Consider the following 15,730-nt stretch of genomic DNA (forward strand, 5'->3'; position numbering starts at 1 on the left):
GTATAGAGGAGCGAGGGGGCTTCGACGCACGTTGTCGGTGCCTGCCCCCCCCCTGCATGGAAGCCTCTGAGGGCCCGCAGGAGGAACCCAGGGAAGTCAGAGGACCTAGGAGAGTCCCGGTGAGTGGGGCTCTGATGTCTGGCGGTTGGGGGGTGTGTCGGGGCACAGTCGGTGCCCACCCCCGATGGTGACATATCTTGGCAGGCTGCTCCAGCTGGGCCAGTCTAACTGTGGCCACACAACTGCTAACGCGTGAGCCCCTGGATGGGGGGGCTCCCAGATACCACATTTGGGGCCTAACTTTGGCTGGAGAGTCCCAGAGGAGGGACTCCCATGTTGCGTGACTGTACTGTCTGGGACTGCTAACTTGTTAGGGAGTGCTGTTTTTACAGGAATGTGCAGCGCTATGTTTATGTGCCATGTTCTGAGCGCTATTGCCTTGATATGTGCAGTGCTATTTCCCATGCCATGTTTTAAAGTGCTATTCAATTGCCATGTACAGCGCTATGTTCCTAGGCCTGATTTAAAGTGCTAGTCATTTGTTATGTGCAGCGCTATGTTAACAGGCTCTACGTGAAGCACCATTGATTCGTTATGTGCAGCGCTAGTTTTAGATGCCAGGGTTTGATGTGTGATGCACTGCCTACCCTAATTTCTGCCTCAGGCTCAGGAGTCACTCATATTAGTGATGCATAAGAGAATGTCAGGATGGTTTTATTACAGGTGTTCCGGATCTTCGCCTAATGTTATGCCCTGAGGTATTCTATTGCAGGATTGAGGCTGATGGATTTCTTTTCATGGTTTTCTATGTCGCAATGATTCCGGCAGGGGCCCGATTGGCTTTGCCCTGTACATAATTCCGCCCTGTAAATGTTAACCGAGCGCCAGTTGGCGCAGTACAGAGATTGCCTATTGACACCTTGTGGTTTTGGACAATACAAAAGTTCTTTTTACCTAAACTGGTGTAGTGTCTCTTTTTGTAGGGTGCCTTGTGTGTCGCCTGTGTGTACTGCGTGGATGCTTTGCACATTTCCTCCGGAGTTTGGCCCGCCCGCTCTGCACCACGCTACCCGTTTCCAACACAATGTCTAAACTGTTTGTTACTAAAAGGATGTTAGGTAGTGGGAACTCACTCTACCTGTAAAGGAAAATACGGATGGCTTTCTGCCGGGCGAGATGTGAGGGTAAGTACAAGGTAACAGCACATTCATATTCTATTGAAGAAATGAGTATGGTTAGTAACAAGTTTCATCAAGCATAAAACTATACACCCTCTGTTCTAATGAAATGTTCCTGATTTCACTATTCATACCTTTGTCATAGAACGTGCTTGCCCTGATCGGACCCCCTCAACTGATCTCCCCTAAAGGATGAGAATACAACAACCATAAGCCAAAGTTTGTTGCAGGCAAAGTGTAAGCACAGAGATTCAGATTGCCAATATATATCCTATAGTTTATTAGCCAATCTGTCATTCATGCAGGGTTAGACTCCCATCAATGTAGAAGCCCACAGCATAGATCAAAACGTAGTAGATTGTCAGACTTTACACACTGTAAGCCTCATCAAGAAAAAACAAGCGCTCCCACTTTTGCTTCAAAGTGAGAGAGTTAATAACGCCCAATTCGTATTGCCCTTGCTCAGGATTCACCAACTATTCAACCTCACCTCCCGCATGAGACCGCCAGATATCACGTGTCTCTCCAACGGGAGGAACCAAAGAAATGTGCTCCGGAAGCCTCCATCGCACTCGAGAACAAAAGATACAGCAAAAGAACCAATGTTGGTGCGGGATCGCACCCTTACCCTGACCATACTTTGAACCTCGGGCGTCCTCAGAATAATCAGCATCTTCGTGAAGGCGCCTTCCCCTAATATCCGGTTCTGTGTACGACACGTCTGCAGCATGCCGCGTCATCACGTGCCTCTGACAGCACCGGCGGATGATGGGAACTGTAGTTCTTATTCCCATTTGTCTCCCCATCCGCAGTCAGTGCGCTCACGCTCTGTGTGCTCTGACGCCAGACCCCTTAGATTAGCACCCCACCCTAGAGCAGAGGCATTAGTGATCACCGTGGCCACCGGTGGAGGAAGAAGAAAGAGCCTCTCTTGAGACAGGTTTTCCTCCACACTCCACCAAGACAGCTCTGCTGCAGTGTCTCTGCAGATTCTGACCATCTCCCTTAGATCTCCGTTGTGTTGATACCACTGCCTGCGGAGGCACTACTGGAGTGCCCTCATGTGCCAGCGTCCATGGTTGACCAGCAGTATGCAGGAAGCAAACAGACCAAGCAGGTGTAGCGCCTTCAAGACTGGAATAACCGCTCCATCATGAAACAAAGGAATCATCTCCTGAATGTCGAGAATCCTCTGGGGAGGCTGGAAAGCTCGACACAGAGTAGTGTCCAGTACTGCCCCTATGAACAGGTTGCGCTGAGAGGGCCCCAGGTGAGATTTGGGTACATATATCGAGAAGCCCAAGTCGAACAACAGGCATGTTTTTTTCCCTTCAGTCGATGCAGCACCATCTCTGGCAACTTTGCTGTGAGCAGCCAGTCATCCAGATAGGGGAAAATAGGAATCCCCGTCCTTCTGATATGAGCTGCCACCACCGCCATTACCTTTGTGAAGACCAGAGGTGAGGAAGTAATGCCACACGAGAGGACCGCAAACTGGTAGTGCTGGGATCCTATCGTAAAACGGAGATACTTCCGATGCAACTTCAGGATGGGAATGTGAAAATGTGCTTCCTGCAAATCGATCGACACCATCCAGTCTTCTTGCTGCAGCATCAAAAGAACCTGAGTTAGGGTCAACATCTTGACTTTTTCCTGCCTGAGGTAAAAATTCTATATCCTGAGGTCTAGGATCGATCTTAACCTTCCGTACTTCTTGGGGATCAGGAAATAACGAGAGTAGCATCCCTGACTCCTTTCCTGCTCCGGAACTACCTCTCTGTAGTAAAGCAAGAACCTCCTGCTGCAGAAGCAGTTAATGGTCCTCTGAACACCTTCCCTGGCTAGGAGGGTAAGGAGGTAGAAACTCTTGGAAGGGTGGGGCGTACCCATTTTCCACAAGATTCAAAACCCAAAGGTCGATGTAATAGATTTCCAATCTTGTAGAAAATGGGACACCTGACCCCCTACAGGACCAACATGCTTCAAGATGGGGGTCTAAAGCTGCTTTCACGTGGTACCAGCGGTGGGGGCAGGAGAGGAAGAAGAGGAGAAGGAGAGTTGCCAAGTGGCCCCCGAATACGACGTCTACCATTTCCTCTGTACGATTTGTACAGAGGGTTCTGCTGCTGCTGTTGCTCAGACTGCTGACGGCCTCAAAAGGAAGCTGTCTTCCCAAAACCACGGTACCTCCTATACCCATAATCCCTAGGTTGGGACTGCAGACCTAAGGACATTGAAGTAGCTCTACTGTCTTGAACCGCTGTAGAGCCGAATCCGCCTTTGCTCCAAAGAGTCTGGACCCATCAAACAGCAGATCAAGAAGAGTAGCCTGCACATCCAGAGAGAACCCCGAAGACCTGAGCCAGGCATGCCTCCTGGTAGCCACGGAGGAACCCATAACCCTGGCTACTGAATCTGCAGTATCCAGACCAGACTGGATTACCTGACGGGCCGCAGCCTGCGTGTCTGCCAAAACCTCGATAAAAGAACCACAGTCATTCTCTGGTAACTTAGGTGCCAAGTCCATTAAGGCATGGATATATCTCCCCAACAAGCACATGGCATTAGTAGACTTTAACGCCATACTTGCAGAAGAGAAAATCTTCTTGGCAGTTGCTCCAATTTCTTAGAGTCCCTGTCCCTCGGAGCTGTGGGAAACAACCCAGCTGACTGCTTAGAACAGGAAACCTGCACCACCAAGCTTTCCGGAGAAGGATGGGCAGTAAGAATAGCAGGATCAATAGGAGCAGGCTTATACCTTCTTGCCACAGTCCTTGAAACAGCAGGAGCAGATAAAGGTTTCTGCCACACCTTCAGAATTGGCTCTGTTAAAGCATGATTAAAAGGCAAAAGAGGTTCAACAACAGAAGGTGGTGAATGCAACACCTCAGTGAAAATATTTGGCCTGATCTCAGCTGTGGGCAGTTGAGGGTCCAAACATTCAGCAGCCTTCCTGATGACAGCATGGTATGGGGCAACATCCTGAGAAGGTAAGGCCTTCAGCGATGAAAGCTCCCACTCTGGGGAAGTGTCTAAACCACTGGGCTCTCGAAGGCCCTCGAATTCATCAAGGGAGTTGTTGATTTCTCCTTCATCTGCCTCAACCTGCTGGTATTCCTCTTCCTCCAGCAGCCTTTGGGCTTCCCTCCTTGACCGCATCTACAGGATCGGTGTCGGTGGTGCCAAGAGCGGCGCCGAAGAAATCGGCGCCGGCGTCGAAGGAGAACCCTCCAAAGTGAGTAACGGCGCCGCTCGAAGCCGAGAGGATGACGACCCACCAGATGGCGCCTTAGACTGTGAAATCGGCGTCAAAAACCTTGGAGCTGGAAATTGCCAAGACGGCACCTGATGTCATCCCGGCAACCACGATGCCCACAACGGACGGGTAGTCGACCGACGCCAACTACCGAAACGCAGGTGTACTGCAATAAAAAAATTATCTGGATCCAGTCTGACGCCTGGGGATAATTCTAAAGGTAAGGAATCTATAACTACATATGTCTCGTACAGATACATCATTACCAAAGGTAAATAACTTGTTCATCGGGCACATGGTGACCTTGATAGTGAGGCCTGCCTTTTGCAGGGCCTCGAGAACATTTCTGAGGTGGACCAGGTTATCCACCCAGGTGGAACTAAAGACAGCTATGTTATCTAGATATGCTGCACTTTAGACTTCCAGACTTGTTAAGACTTTATTCACCAACCTCTGCAATGTGGCAGGTGCATTTTGCAAACCAAAGGGCATCACAATAAATTCATAATGCCCACAAGGGGTTGAAAATACTGTTTTGGGTGTGGCATCCTCAGCTAATCTGATTAGCCAGTAGCCAGCAGACAGGTAAAATTTACTCAGAACTTGGCCGAGGCTAAAGTGTCTATGAGTTCATCTGCCCTGGGAATTGGATGGGCATCAGTCCTGGTGACTGCATTGAGGCCTCTGTAGTTTACACAAAACCTCATCTCTCCTTTTCCACCCTTGGTGTGAGGCTTTGGCACAAGGACTACTGAACTCAATGACCCCCAATTCCAGTACCTTTTGGACCTCTGTCCTTATGCAGTCTCAGATGTGACCAGGCTGTCTGTGGATTTTAGTCTTCACAGGCAGGCTGTCACATGTGTCCCCTTCATGGGTACACCAGGTGGTCTGACTGGGTGTCATGGAGAACATGTGTATGTACTGATTGAGGACTTGCCTGCAATCAGCTTTCTGATGGTTAGTGAGGCTGCCTGCCAAGGCTACTCCATCTACTGACCCATCATCAGGGTTCTGAGAGAAGAGACTAGGAAGAGGGTCACTCTCTTCCTCCTGTCCCTCATCAATTGCCATGAGCAAGCCCTGCCCGCAAAAGGTTTTAGGTGATTGACATGAAGTACGCTATGGGGACTTCTGGGAGTAACTAGGTCCACCAAGTAGGTGACCTCACCCTTCTGCTCAAGTATAATGTGGGGGCCACTTCACTTGTCTTGGAGAGCTGCTGGGGCCACAGGCTCCAACACCCACACTTTCTGGCCTGGATGGTAAACAGTCAAGACAGCTTTTTGGTCATGCCAAGCTTTTTGAAGTTCTTGGCTGGCCTCCAGGTTTTTGCTGGCCTTCTTCATGTACTCAGCCATGCATGAACCCAGGTCAAGGTCCACAATATCCTGTTCTGACGGATACATCTGCCTGTGGATTCCTCACCTTTTGAATATCCCCTGCGCCAGCATTCTGCTGAAACTTTTTCCTAGCTCTCCAAGCCGACGAGGTCATCACAATACTACAGCTCCGCTCGCGACTCCGCATGACGTCCCTAGAGCCATAAGAGAGCCTCGTCGGTGTGATTATGTCAGTTACCTTTTTTCCGCGCCGTTGACGCATAACGGTTTTCTGGGACTCTCCATACTGTGTCGAGTTGCTTTGTTGTTTCTCCAGTTTTAACTGTAGCTTTGTGATGGCGACTTCGAGGAAGTCAGGATTTAGGCCATGTAGAGAGTGTGGGGGTCATATGTCCATCACTGACCCCCATGAGGACTGTTTGTGGTGTTTGTCATCGGACCACGACATGGAGGGCTGTTTCTGCTGTCGTAAAATGAACCTGAAGGCTCTGAAAGAACAGGAGGCCAAGCTTTTCATGGCAAAAGCAAGGAAGGAGAAGAGAGGGCGAAAAAGATCCAAATCGAAGCCGTCGACTTCGCATGCTTCGAAGTCGAGGAAGTACAAGAAGAAGAGGAGGCATGGCTCTCGGCGCCGTTCGTCAAAGGGAAAGACTTCGAGATGACCTTCTCCGGCTCCTCGACGTCAACAAAAATACTTTGTGTCTCCTTCGCCTTTGCCATCTCTCCTCAGGTGACTCCAGAAAGATCTCCTTCTCCAAAAGGTACTCCGGCGCGGTCCCTGACGCCGAGGGGCTATCCAGAGTCAGAGGACTTGCCAGTTCAGGATGATCCTTCTCCTGTACACAAGACTGGATCTGTCGCTCCGCCTGTGGATCCGACTGTTCCAACATCGGATGCTCCTCGTGTGGATACTGACTCGGCTCCGTATCCTCAATTTCCTACTCCGGGTTCGGATCCTACTTATTCTTTAAATGCAATGTATGGAAGGTTTTCCACGGCAGTCTTCCCCTCCGGAGCACCTTAGGTTGAAGAGGGTTAAATAGAGGAGTTGGTCGATGATTTCGAAGGGCTTCAGGAGGCGAGTGGCTTGGACACCTCCCCAGAGTGGGAGCATTCTTCTTCAAGGGCTTCGCCACCTCAAGAGGTAGCTCCATATCATACTGTTATCAGAAAGGCTGCGGAGCTCTTGGACTTGCAACTGCCTACAGCAGAATGTAAGCCAAATTTGCTCACTGAGGCTTTGCATTCGCCATCTTCGATAGTTTAGCCGCTGTTGCCTTTTATTGAGGCTTTAACTGAGCCTATCCTGGAGGTGTGGCGTAAACTGCTCTCTTCTCCTGCTGTATCTAAATCTGTGGCAAGGAGATATAAGTCTGCTTCAGGGGACCCTCCCTTTCTTTCTTCACATCCGTCCCCAGAAAGTTTGGTGGTACAGGCGTTCTGTTCTAAACAGTCTTCAGGCGCTTGTTCCTCAAGCTCCTGCCGACAGGGACTCTAAGAAGTTGGAGCAATTGGCTAAGAAAGTCTTTTCTTGCTCTAGTATGGCTCTAAAATCGACCAATGCTACCTGTTTGTCGGGACGTTACATACATGCATTGATGGATTCAGCTAAGCAATTGGCGCCCAAGTTGCCTGATGAGGAGCAGGAACATTTTATGGAGGTTCTGTCGGATGCTCAGGCTGCTGCTCGTCAGGTTATACAGTCTGGCCTGTATACAGCTGATTTGGTGGCCAGGGTTATGAGCTCCTCCATAGTTACCAGGAGACAGGCTTGGCTTAGATCCTCTAGTTTTTCCCCAGGCGTACAGGCTACTCTTCTTGATTTGCCCTTTGATGGTTCAAAACTTTTCAGAGAGAAGGCTGATTCCGCACTTCAGAGGTTCAAAGATCGCAAAGCCATGGCAAAATCCTTAGGGTTGCAAACTCGGTCAAGGGGGTTTGGATAAAAGAAGTATCGAGGGTTTGGAAGGTCTTCCTTTCGTAACTTGTGACAGCCTTAGCAACAACAGCAGCAAAATCCTCTTTATAAGTCCTACAGGGGAAGAAGCAGGGGTTGCCAATGTGGGTCGGCCCGCAATCTCTCCTCCTCCTCTTCTATCTCCCCTGCTCCCCCTGGTAACGCAGGAAAGCAGCCCTAGATCCCCCATCCTGGAACATGTGGGTCCTGTAGGGGTTCTACTGTCTCACTTTCTACAGGGTTGGAAATCGGTCACGTCAGACCTTTGGGTTTTAAACCTTGTAGAGAATGCGTACGCCCTTCCCTTTCGGGAATTTCTTCCTCCTTACACTCCTTGCCAAGGTTTCTGTTTAGAAGACCATTTGCTTCTTCTCCAGAAGGAGGTCCTTGCCTTATTACAAAAAGGTGCGATAGAGGTCTTGCAGCTCGCAAGCTCCACCCCCAGGTGCGATAGAGGTGGTTCTGGAGAAGGAAAGTGGTCAGGGATGCTACTCCAGGAATTTCCGGATATCCAAAAAGGGTAGCAGGTTACGTCCGATCTTGGATTTCAGGGTTGTGAATTTTTACCTCAAACAAGAGAAATTCAAGATGCTGACCCTTGCTCAGGTTCTTCTGGCCCTGCAGCAAGAGGACTGGATGGTGTCAATCGATTTGCAGGATGCGTATTTTCACTGCACCTCGAGTCTTCACAAAGATGATGGCAGTGGTGGCAGTTCATCTCAGGCGGTTGGGGATCCCGGTTTTCCCTTACCTGGACGACTGGCTGCTCAAGGCAGAGTCGCCAGAGATGGTGCTTCATCATCTGCGAGTAACACCTCAGCAGTTGTTCAACTTGGGTTTTCCAATAAATGTGTCCAAATCTCACCTGGTGCCTTCTCAGCACAACCTATTCATAGGGGAGGTACTGGATACTACTGTATGTCGAGCCTTTCCACCTCTGCAGAGAATTCTCGACATTCAGGAGATGATTCCTTAGTTTCACGATGGAGCGGTTGTTCCAGTCCTGAAGGTTCTACGCCTGCTCGGTCTGTTCGCTTCCTCCATTCTGTTGGTCAGTCATGCATGCTGGTATATGAGGGCAGTCCAGTGGTGCCTCTGCAGGCAGTGGTTTCAACACAACGGAGATCTCAGGGAATCAGTCAGAATCTCCAGAGACGCTGCAGCGTAGTTGACTTGGTGGAGTGTGCAGGGCAACCTGTCTCGAAGGAAAGCCCTTTCAGCCTCCTCCGCCGGTGGCCACAGTGATCACGTATGCCTCCCCTCTAGGGTGGGGTGCTCATCTGCGGGATCTGGAGGTCAAGGGTCTTTGGTCTCCAGATGAAAGGTTGCTTCACATCAACCTACTGAAATTGCGGGCGATTCATTTGGCACTAAAGGCTTTCCTTCCTTCCCTTCTCGGTCAGTCAGTTCAGGTCCTGAAGGACAACACTACCGCGATGTGGTACATCTACAAACGGGGAGGTGTAGGGTCGTATCGTCTCTGTCGCGAGGCGCTGCGACTCTGGTCCTGGGCTCAGAACCATCAGATTTGTGTATTTGCAAATCATCTACCGGTGTGCTGAATGTTCATGCAGACAGTCCCAGTCGGCATTTCTCAGCCGATTACGAGTGGCGACTTCATCTGGAGGTGGTCAATCACATCTTCGAGATGTGGGGGTTTCCTCGGTTGGACCTATTTGCCACTCACGAGAACGCGCACTCTCCGTTGTTCTGCAGTCTCCAGTATCCGATGTAGGGAGCACTGGGGGACGCGTTTCAGATCGATTGGAGCTCACAACTCCTTTACACGTCTTCTCCCATACCCTTGATTCCTCGGGTTCTGAGGAAAATTCGCCAAGACCGGGCCCAAGTTATATTGATCGCCCCGGATTGGCCAAGAAGGGTGTGGTACACAGATCTACTTCACCTCTCATCGCACCCTCTGCTCCATCTCCCTCTCAGGGCAGACCTCCTCTCGCAGTCGCAGGGGCAGGTTCTACACCCCCACCCCCAGAGCTTGAACATTCAATCCTGGAGATTGAACGGGGCAACCAGAGTTCTTTCTCTCTCCCGCCGGATGTGGTGGATGTTATTTTATTGTCCAGGCGACACTCCACTAAGTCTGTTTATTCTTGCAATTGGTCTAGATTTGTTAAATGGTGTGGAGAGAGGTCCATTGATCATTTAAAGGCCCACTTGTCAGATGTTCTTCAGTTTTCACTTTTCTTGGCTCAGCAGGGTTGTGCTGTGCCCACTGTTAAGGGCTATTGGTCGGCGTTATCGGTGTTTCTTTGTTTGCCGGATCAGCCGTCCTTATTTAAATCTCCCATTGTTTTGAGATTTATTAAGGGCCTTACCAATAGGTTTCCGCCTTATCCCTTTGTTATGCCTCGATGGGATTTAAATCTTGTTTTGACTTTCTTGATGGGTTCCCCGTTTAAACCCTTACATAGTTGCCCTTTGAGACTCTTGTCTTTTAAAACAGTCTTTCTTGTGGCTATTACCTTAGCCAGGAGAGTGAGTGAGCTTCAGGCTCTCAGTTCAAAACTCCTGTTTTTGACCATACATGCTGAAAGGTTGGTCCTCAGGACCAGGGCTGCTTTTCTGGCTAAGGTGGTTACTACTTTCCATCTAGGACAGTCCATTACTCTTCCTGTATTTTATCCCCCCCCTCACCCTTCCAAGGAGGAGGAGAGACTTCACCGCCTGGATCCAAAAAGAGCGGTGAGCTTTTATTTGGATAGGACTAAAGACTTGCGATTGGACAATCAGCTAGTTGTGGGCTATACACAAGCACACTCTTTCCAGGTGGATCATCTTGTGCATCAAGATCTGCTACACCCTGGCTGGTAAGGAGCCTCCTGAAGGTATTGGAGCTCATTCTACGAGAGCCAAGCCATCCACTTCTGCTTTGACTACAGGTGTACCTGTAGTGGACAATTGTAAGGCTGCAACTTGGGCCACCCTCCACAATTTCGCAAAGCATTATTGCTTGGATTCCGAAATGAGGAGGGGGGGCCACTTTGTGTGCTCTGTCCTGCAGGACTTTTTGGTTTAGAAGGGTGGACACCCTCCTCCGGGAGTGGGACTGCTGTGGGATTCTATTCATAAGGTGAGGAATCCACAGGCAGATGTATCCATCAGAAGAACAAGTTACTTACCTTCGGTAACGCTTTTTCTGGTGGATACAGTATCTGCCTGTGGATTCCTCACTGACCCACCCTCCTCCCCGATGTCCACCCTTTTATACCTTAAAGATGGCATTGTTTAACGTTTGTTTTGCATTGTCCATTCTATCTATCTTTGTGTATTTATAGGAAATGCTTTTATTCTTTGGCTTTCCTCTTAATTTTACACAAAGGGGCCGATTCCGATGTCGGACGGACTCAGGTCCGTCCAACATCGGTCAGGAGCCGTAACCGACTGACCTGCTGTTGTTGGTTACATCCCTGCTAGTACGATGCGACCGAACAGGGTTCGGTCGCACTCGTATACAAGTCAATGCAGGCATGCATTCCGAGCGGAATGCATGCCTGCATCCTTGAAAGCAGGGGTGAAGTTAATCCCTGCACCCTGTGGGCGGCACCCCAAGGTGCCTGCCACCGGATGCAGGGAGCCACAGAGGGGCACCATAGGTGCCCCCAGGCTGCCATTCGGCAGCCTCACACCCATGGGGGCCCTACTGGTGGCCCCCAAAGACAGTTTCTGACTGCCTTTTCCGAGGGTCTGTTGGATCAAACCCCTATGTAAACACTTGGGGGTAAGATCCTACAAAGAAGCAGAGCGTATAATCAGGTCCAATACCTCACAATTAGTTGTGTTTGGCATAAGTAAATTCTTGTTTAATGTGTATCTCATTAGGAAACGGTTTGGTTACAAATTGTAGTGTAAGGAGGGGAGCCTACCTATTTCCTTTTTCAAATAGAAACATGAAGTACTGTCTCCCCTAGTCTTATTCAGTTTTTAGATATTTAAATTCTGGCTTTTAACTAATTTAAAAACTGTTATTTATATTTTTAATATGCGGTATAGCTTGTATCGTGGAGATATAACCTTTTTGTCAATTGTATGTAAAAAAATATATTGTTAGTCTGGGTTATGTATGTAAAATGTGTTATTATTCTGTATTTTGCTTTTATGGCTCTTCGCCGAAATAAAGTTAAACTGAAGAACTGAAGAACTGAACTGAAGACTGCCTTTTCGTGCTGGAAAAACCGGCACGAAAAGGCAGTGAAAAACTGCCATAATACTCCCTCGGTCGCAAAGAGGCGCCTGGGGGAGTACTGGGAGATTTCCGAACGGTGGACGGACTCTCCGAGCCTGTCATCCGCAATCCGTAAATCCATGTTGAATTCCTTTCGGAATGGCTCGGTCGGAAAGGAATCCGGCCATCAGAATCAGCCCCTATGTGTATTGGTATGAATTTTGTGTACTGTGTATACTTTGAATCTGTTGTCGGTCCACCTGTTCGCCTCGGAGGCATGGAAAAAATGGGTGGAACTGACGTCATCACGCCGACGAGGCTCTCTTATGGGTCCAGTGATGTCATGCGGAGTCGCGAGTTGAGCCGTAGTATTGTCACGAACTTGTCGGCGTGGAGAGCTATTAAAAAGTTTCTGCGGAATGCTGGCGCAGGGGATATTCAAAAGGTGAGGAATCCACAGGCAGGTACTGTATCCACCAGAAAAAGCGTTACCCAAGGTAAGTAACTTGTTCTTCTTGAATAACTTTTGAGGAGTGCTTTACCATCACCAAATTCAGTACAGTGAATGTTATTTGAGCAAAGATTCACTTTCTGGTAAAGGGCACTTACTGACAGCATGTTTTGGTTACAGTGTGCAGTAATATTTTTCATATGCACATTGGATTAGTAGAAAGTGCAGTCTTGAACTGCTATTTTGCTGTTTGGTGATACCAAGTGCAATATTATCAATCATATGCACCTAAAAAACTGTTCATTATTATGCTCTGCTCTTACTGTGGAATGGGACTGGGTCACATTGTTCATTAGTGCACTAACTTTTCATGTCTTACTGTTCTCTAAACTTTTTGCAGATCATAAATCTGGGGAATCAGAAAATGTAAAGCAAGATGCACGTCAATCCAGGTTGGCAACAGGAGTTAATCCAGTTTTAGGTAAGGAAATCGGTAGCTCAGGAAAGTCACCAGCTTCTGCTTGGCATTTAATGTCAAGCAAGGATGGTTCACTTGGGCTTTGCTTGTATTCCCCACTCACCTTCAAGATGGATACCAAGGGCCAGATTTACTAATATTTGGTGAAACACAAGACAACTTGCTGAAAGAGAGAAGGGGGAAAGTAGGTCCTAATCCCATAGTGACCGTATTATTGAGTGTAGTTTAAGTTGGGTATTTGTCCTTAACAGTGGGAAAGTCTCTACCGTTTTAATGCAATTTTTGCCTAACATGCGTGATGTAAATACTATGTGTTTCCAACTGTATATTTATTTTCCATGCGCTCACTGCGGGGTCAGCTTTGACTTATGTTGAATCGCTTATCCGGTCTCCTCTTCTGTTCCTCTCTCCCTCCAAATGTTCGGGGTCTTATACTACACGCATCTTGACATCTCCCTATCTTTCTAATACTTCCTTGGTTTCCAAATTCTCTCATTATCTCTCACACTTACCTCTCTTCTCCCCTCCACTCCTCACATGTACCTCTACATTGCTCTATTTCTATACTTTGTTTCACATACCCCTCACATTAACTTGTTCTTGTTACATGCACAACCCTCGACCCTTTTAAATGACTATTTCCTAACGCTAAATATCTACATGATGTTATACTCTGTATTATATTATCTTGTCCATACACTGGTATATACTGCACGTATGACCTTAAATATGTACCATGTTTTTCTCATTCCTCTTCTCTGGAATCTGCATGCTTATGTCACATATCACCACAGCCCTGAGGAAGCCCCAGGCCGGATGGCCATGTAATGGGGTGAAACATGTGTTGGCTGCATCTTGTTGTTGCTCACCCCTGAAAAAGTCTCAGTATCCTATGCAACCACAATTAAACACATTTGCATAAATCCATAGATTTGAATTTTCTCCGCAAATATTAACAAATAATCAAGATTTGTCCTAACACCTTCTTGAAACAAGACAACTTGCTGCACTAGTTACGCTGCATCAAATGAGAGGGCAGGAATGTGTCATATTTATTTATATGTGGCACATTCCTGCTCTCTCTCTGCAGTGGCGCACTTGTGGCTGGCAAGTGCCTAAACTGGCAGCCTTGTGCTTGGTCTCAGGGTGCACGCTTTACAGGCAGGATTGTTTTTGTGCCGGAATGCGCACCTAATTGCACAAAACAATACTCTGTGGCTTTTTCCCCTTTTTATGTGTACTGCAAAATGCAGCACATGTAGAAAGAGTTACAAATTAAGAGATATAAACATATTCATCCTCGCATTGCCTTACTTGGGAAGGCGTAGCATTTTGACACATTCCCAGGCTTACCATTATTTGTAAAACCAAGAATGTGCCAAAAAGCATGGATGGATGCGTAAGAACGCCTATACTCCACCCGTGGAATGCCTTCTCAGTGACTTCGGCTGCCTTGCGTTACTTCAGATAGCATTGCAGCAGCGTTGTGTCACTCCCTCGTGCTTACCAGTGTGACAAAGACTAGAAAGTAAACCACCCATGGGTTGGTAGGTTGTTCGGGTTCAAACCTTTATGTTTAAGAATGCACTTTGAATTGGCAAAATAGTGGATGGGGTGCGGCCGACAGGGAACATACTACCACATGATTTGGGAATTCCCTAGGATACAACAATACAGCGATTCCATCACACAAAAGATATGCGAAGTCAAAGGAAGAGAACTCACCCCCACTCCGAGTTGGTATCTCCTCAATGTATGGGAACCCACAGTTCTTAGTGAGAAAGGGCGGATCTGGATAACATTGGGGTTCATAATCGCAAAACAAAATATTGCCCGACACTGGGGGCCCCGGAAATGCCGTGCATACCTGAGTGGGAGAGAGACCTTGATTGGTGTATGATTGCGGAAGGAACAGAATATACAAGTAAGGGGTGCCCTAAGAAATAGGAGCAGATCTGGGACATGTGGAACGCATATCGTGGACATTTTTGTGAAAGCCCGAGAGTAGAGACGCAGAGAAGAGTAAACCACATGGACGATTCCCCGTGATAGTAATAGGCAAAGTGCGTAGAGCGAAAGGGCTAGATGGGAAAAAGACTTACCCAGGAATGTAAAATTGTACAAATACTGGCAACGGGTATTGAAAAATGTATTGTAAAAAAAAAAAAAATGCACTTTGATCATCCTCTCACCTATGGGCAGGAGACAGAGTTGGCAACACTTTCCCGTGGGGAGGCTGCAGTGGTTCGTACATTTAGCTAGGGAAAGAGTTTTGGCAAAGGACTGTCACCCAGGAGGTAAGTTCCGAATATCATTCAAACTGCAACCTCTCATTGTTACTGACGACAAAGTGTATCATGATCACCATGAAATGAGATTGCAGTACGGATACTCGCCTGCATGCTCAAGAATTACAGAGTCCTCATGCGCAGTAAACTGATTGATGATGCTGACTGACAAATTTGATACATCCATCTGAGTATCAGGAATGGGGACACATGATGCTATATGCCAACAGTCTCTCTTCGACTTGCAGCCTGAGGCTGACCAGTTCTGAGCAGGTGAGCCTACCAGAAGCGACCTGCATGTGCCGTGAGCCAGCACCATCTTTGAGGATGGTCACCCTTCTTTCTACAATCTCTGGCCACATTTACAGTTGTCTACTCTTATGAAGGATTTTATAAGATAGACCCTGGGTTCTACCACAATTGCAGCATTTCTAGTTGATGGCATTGTGACTGCCAGTGTTTAAATATTCATTCTTTTTGAAGAGAGATTTCATGTGCCACACCACCGACTAAGAAGGTTAACGTTTCGATATTTTAATTGTGTATGTTGCACACACCACATATGACAGCTTGCTGTCACCGGGTAAATCAAAGTG

The 15,730-nt window shown here is 47.9% G+C and overlaps 1 protein-coding gene across 1 annotated transcript in view; it reads left to right on the plus strand.

Annotated features, from left to right (window-relative positions):
* The first annotated feature begins 1,048 nt into the window (after positions 1-1,048).
* Positions 1,049-15,730, plus strand: part of LOC146805551 (uncharacterized) — a 444,348-nt gene continuing 429,666 nt past the window's right edge. Inside the window, exons 1-2 of the mRNA XM_085623809.1 lie at positions 1,049-1,184; positions 12,769-12,849. Coding sequence (XP_085479935.1) covers positions 1,157-1,184; positions 12,769-12,849 — 109 coding nt within the window. The 5' untranslated portion in view covers positions 1,049-1,156. The remainder of the gene's footprint in view (positions 1,185-12,768; positions 12,850-15,730) is intronic.

The sequence above is a fragment of the Triturus cristatus genome, chromosome 8, assembly GCF_964204655.1.
Source record: "Triturus cristatus chromosome 8, aTriCri1.1, whole genome shotgun sequence".
NCBI lineage: Eukaryota > Metazoa > Chordata > Amphibia > Caudata > Salamandridae > Triturus > Triturus cristatus.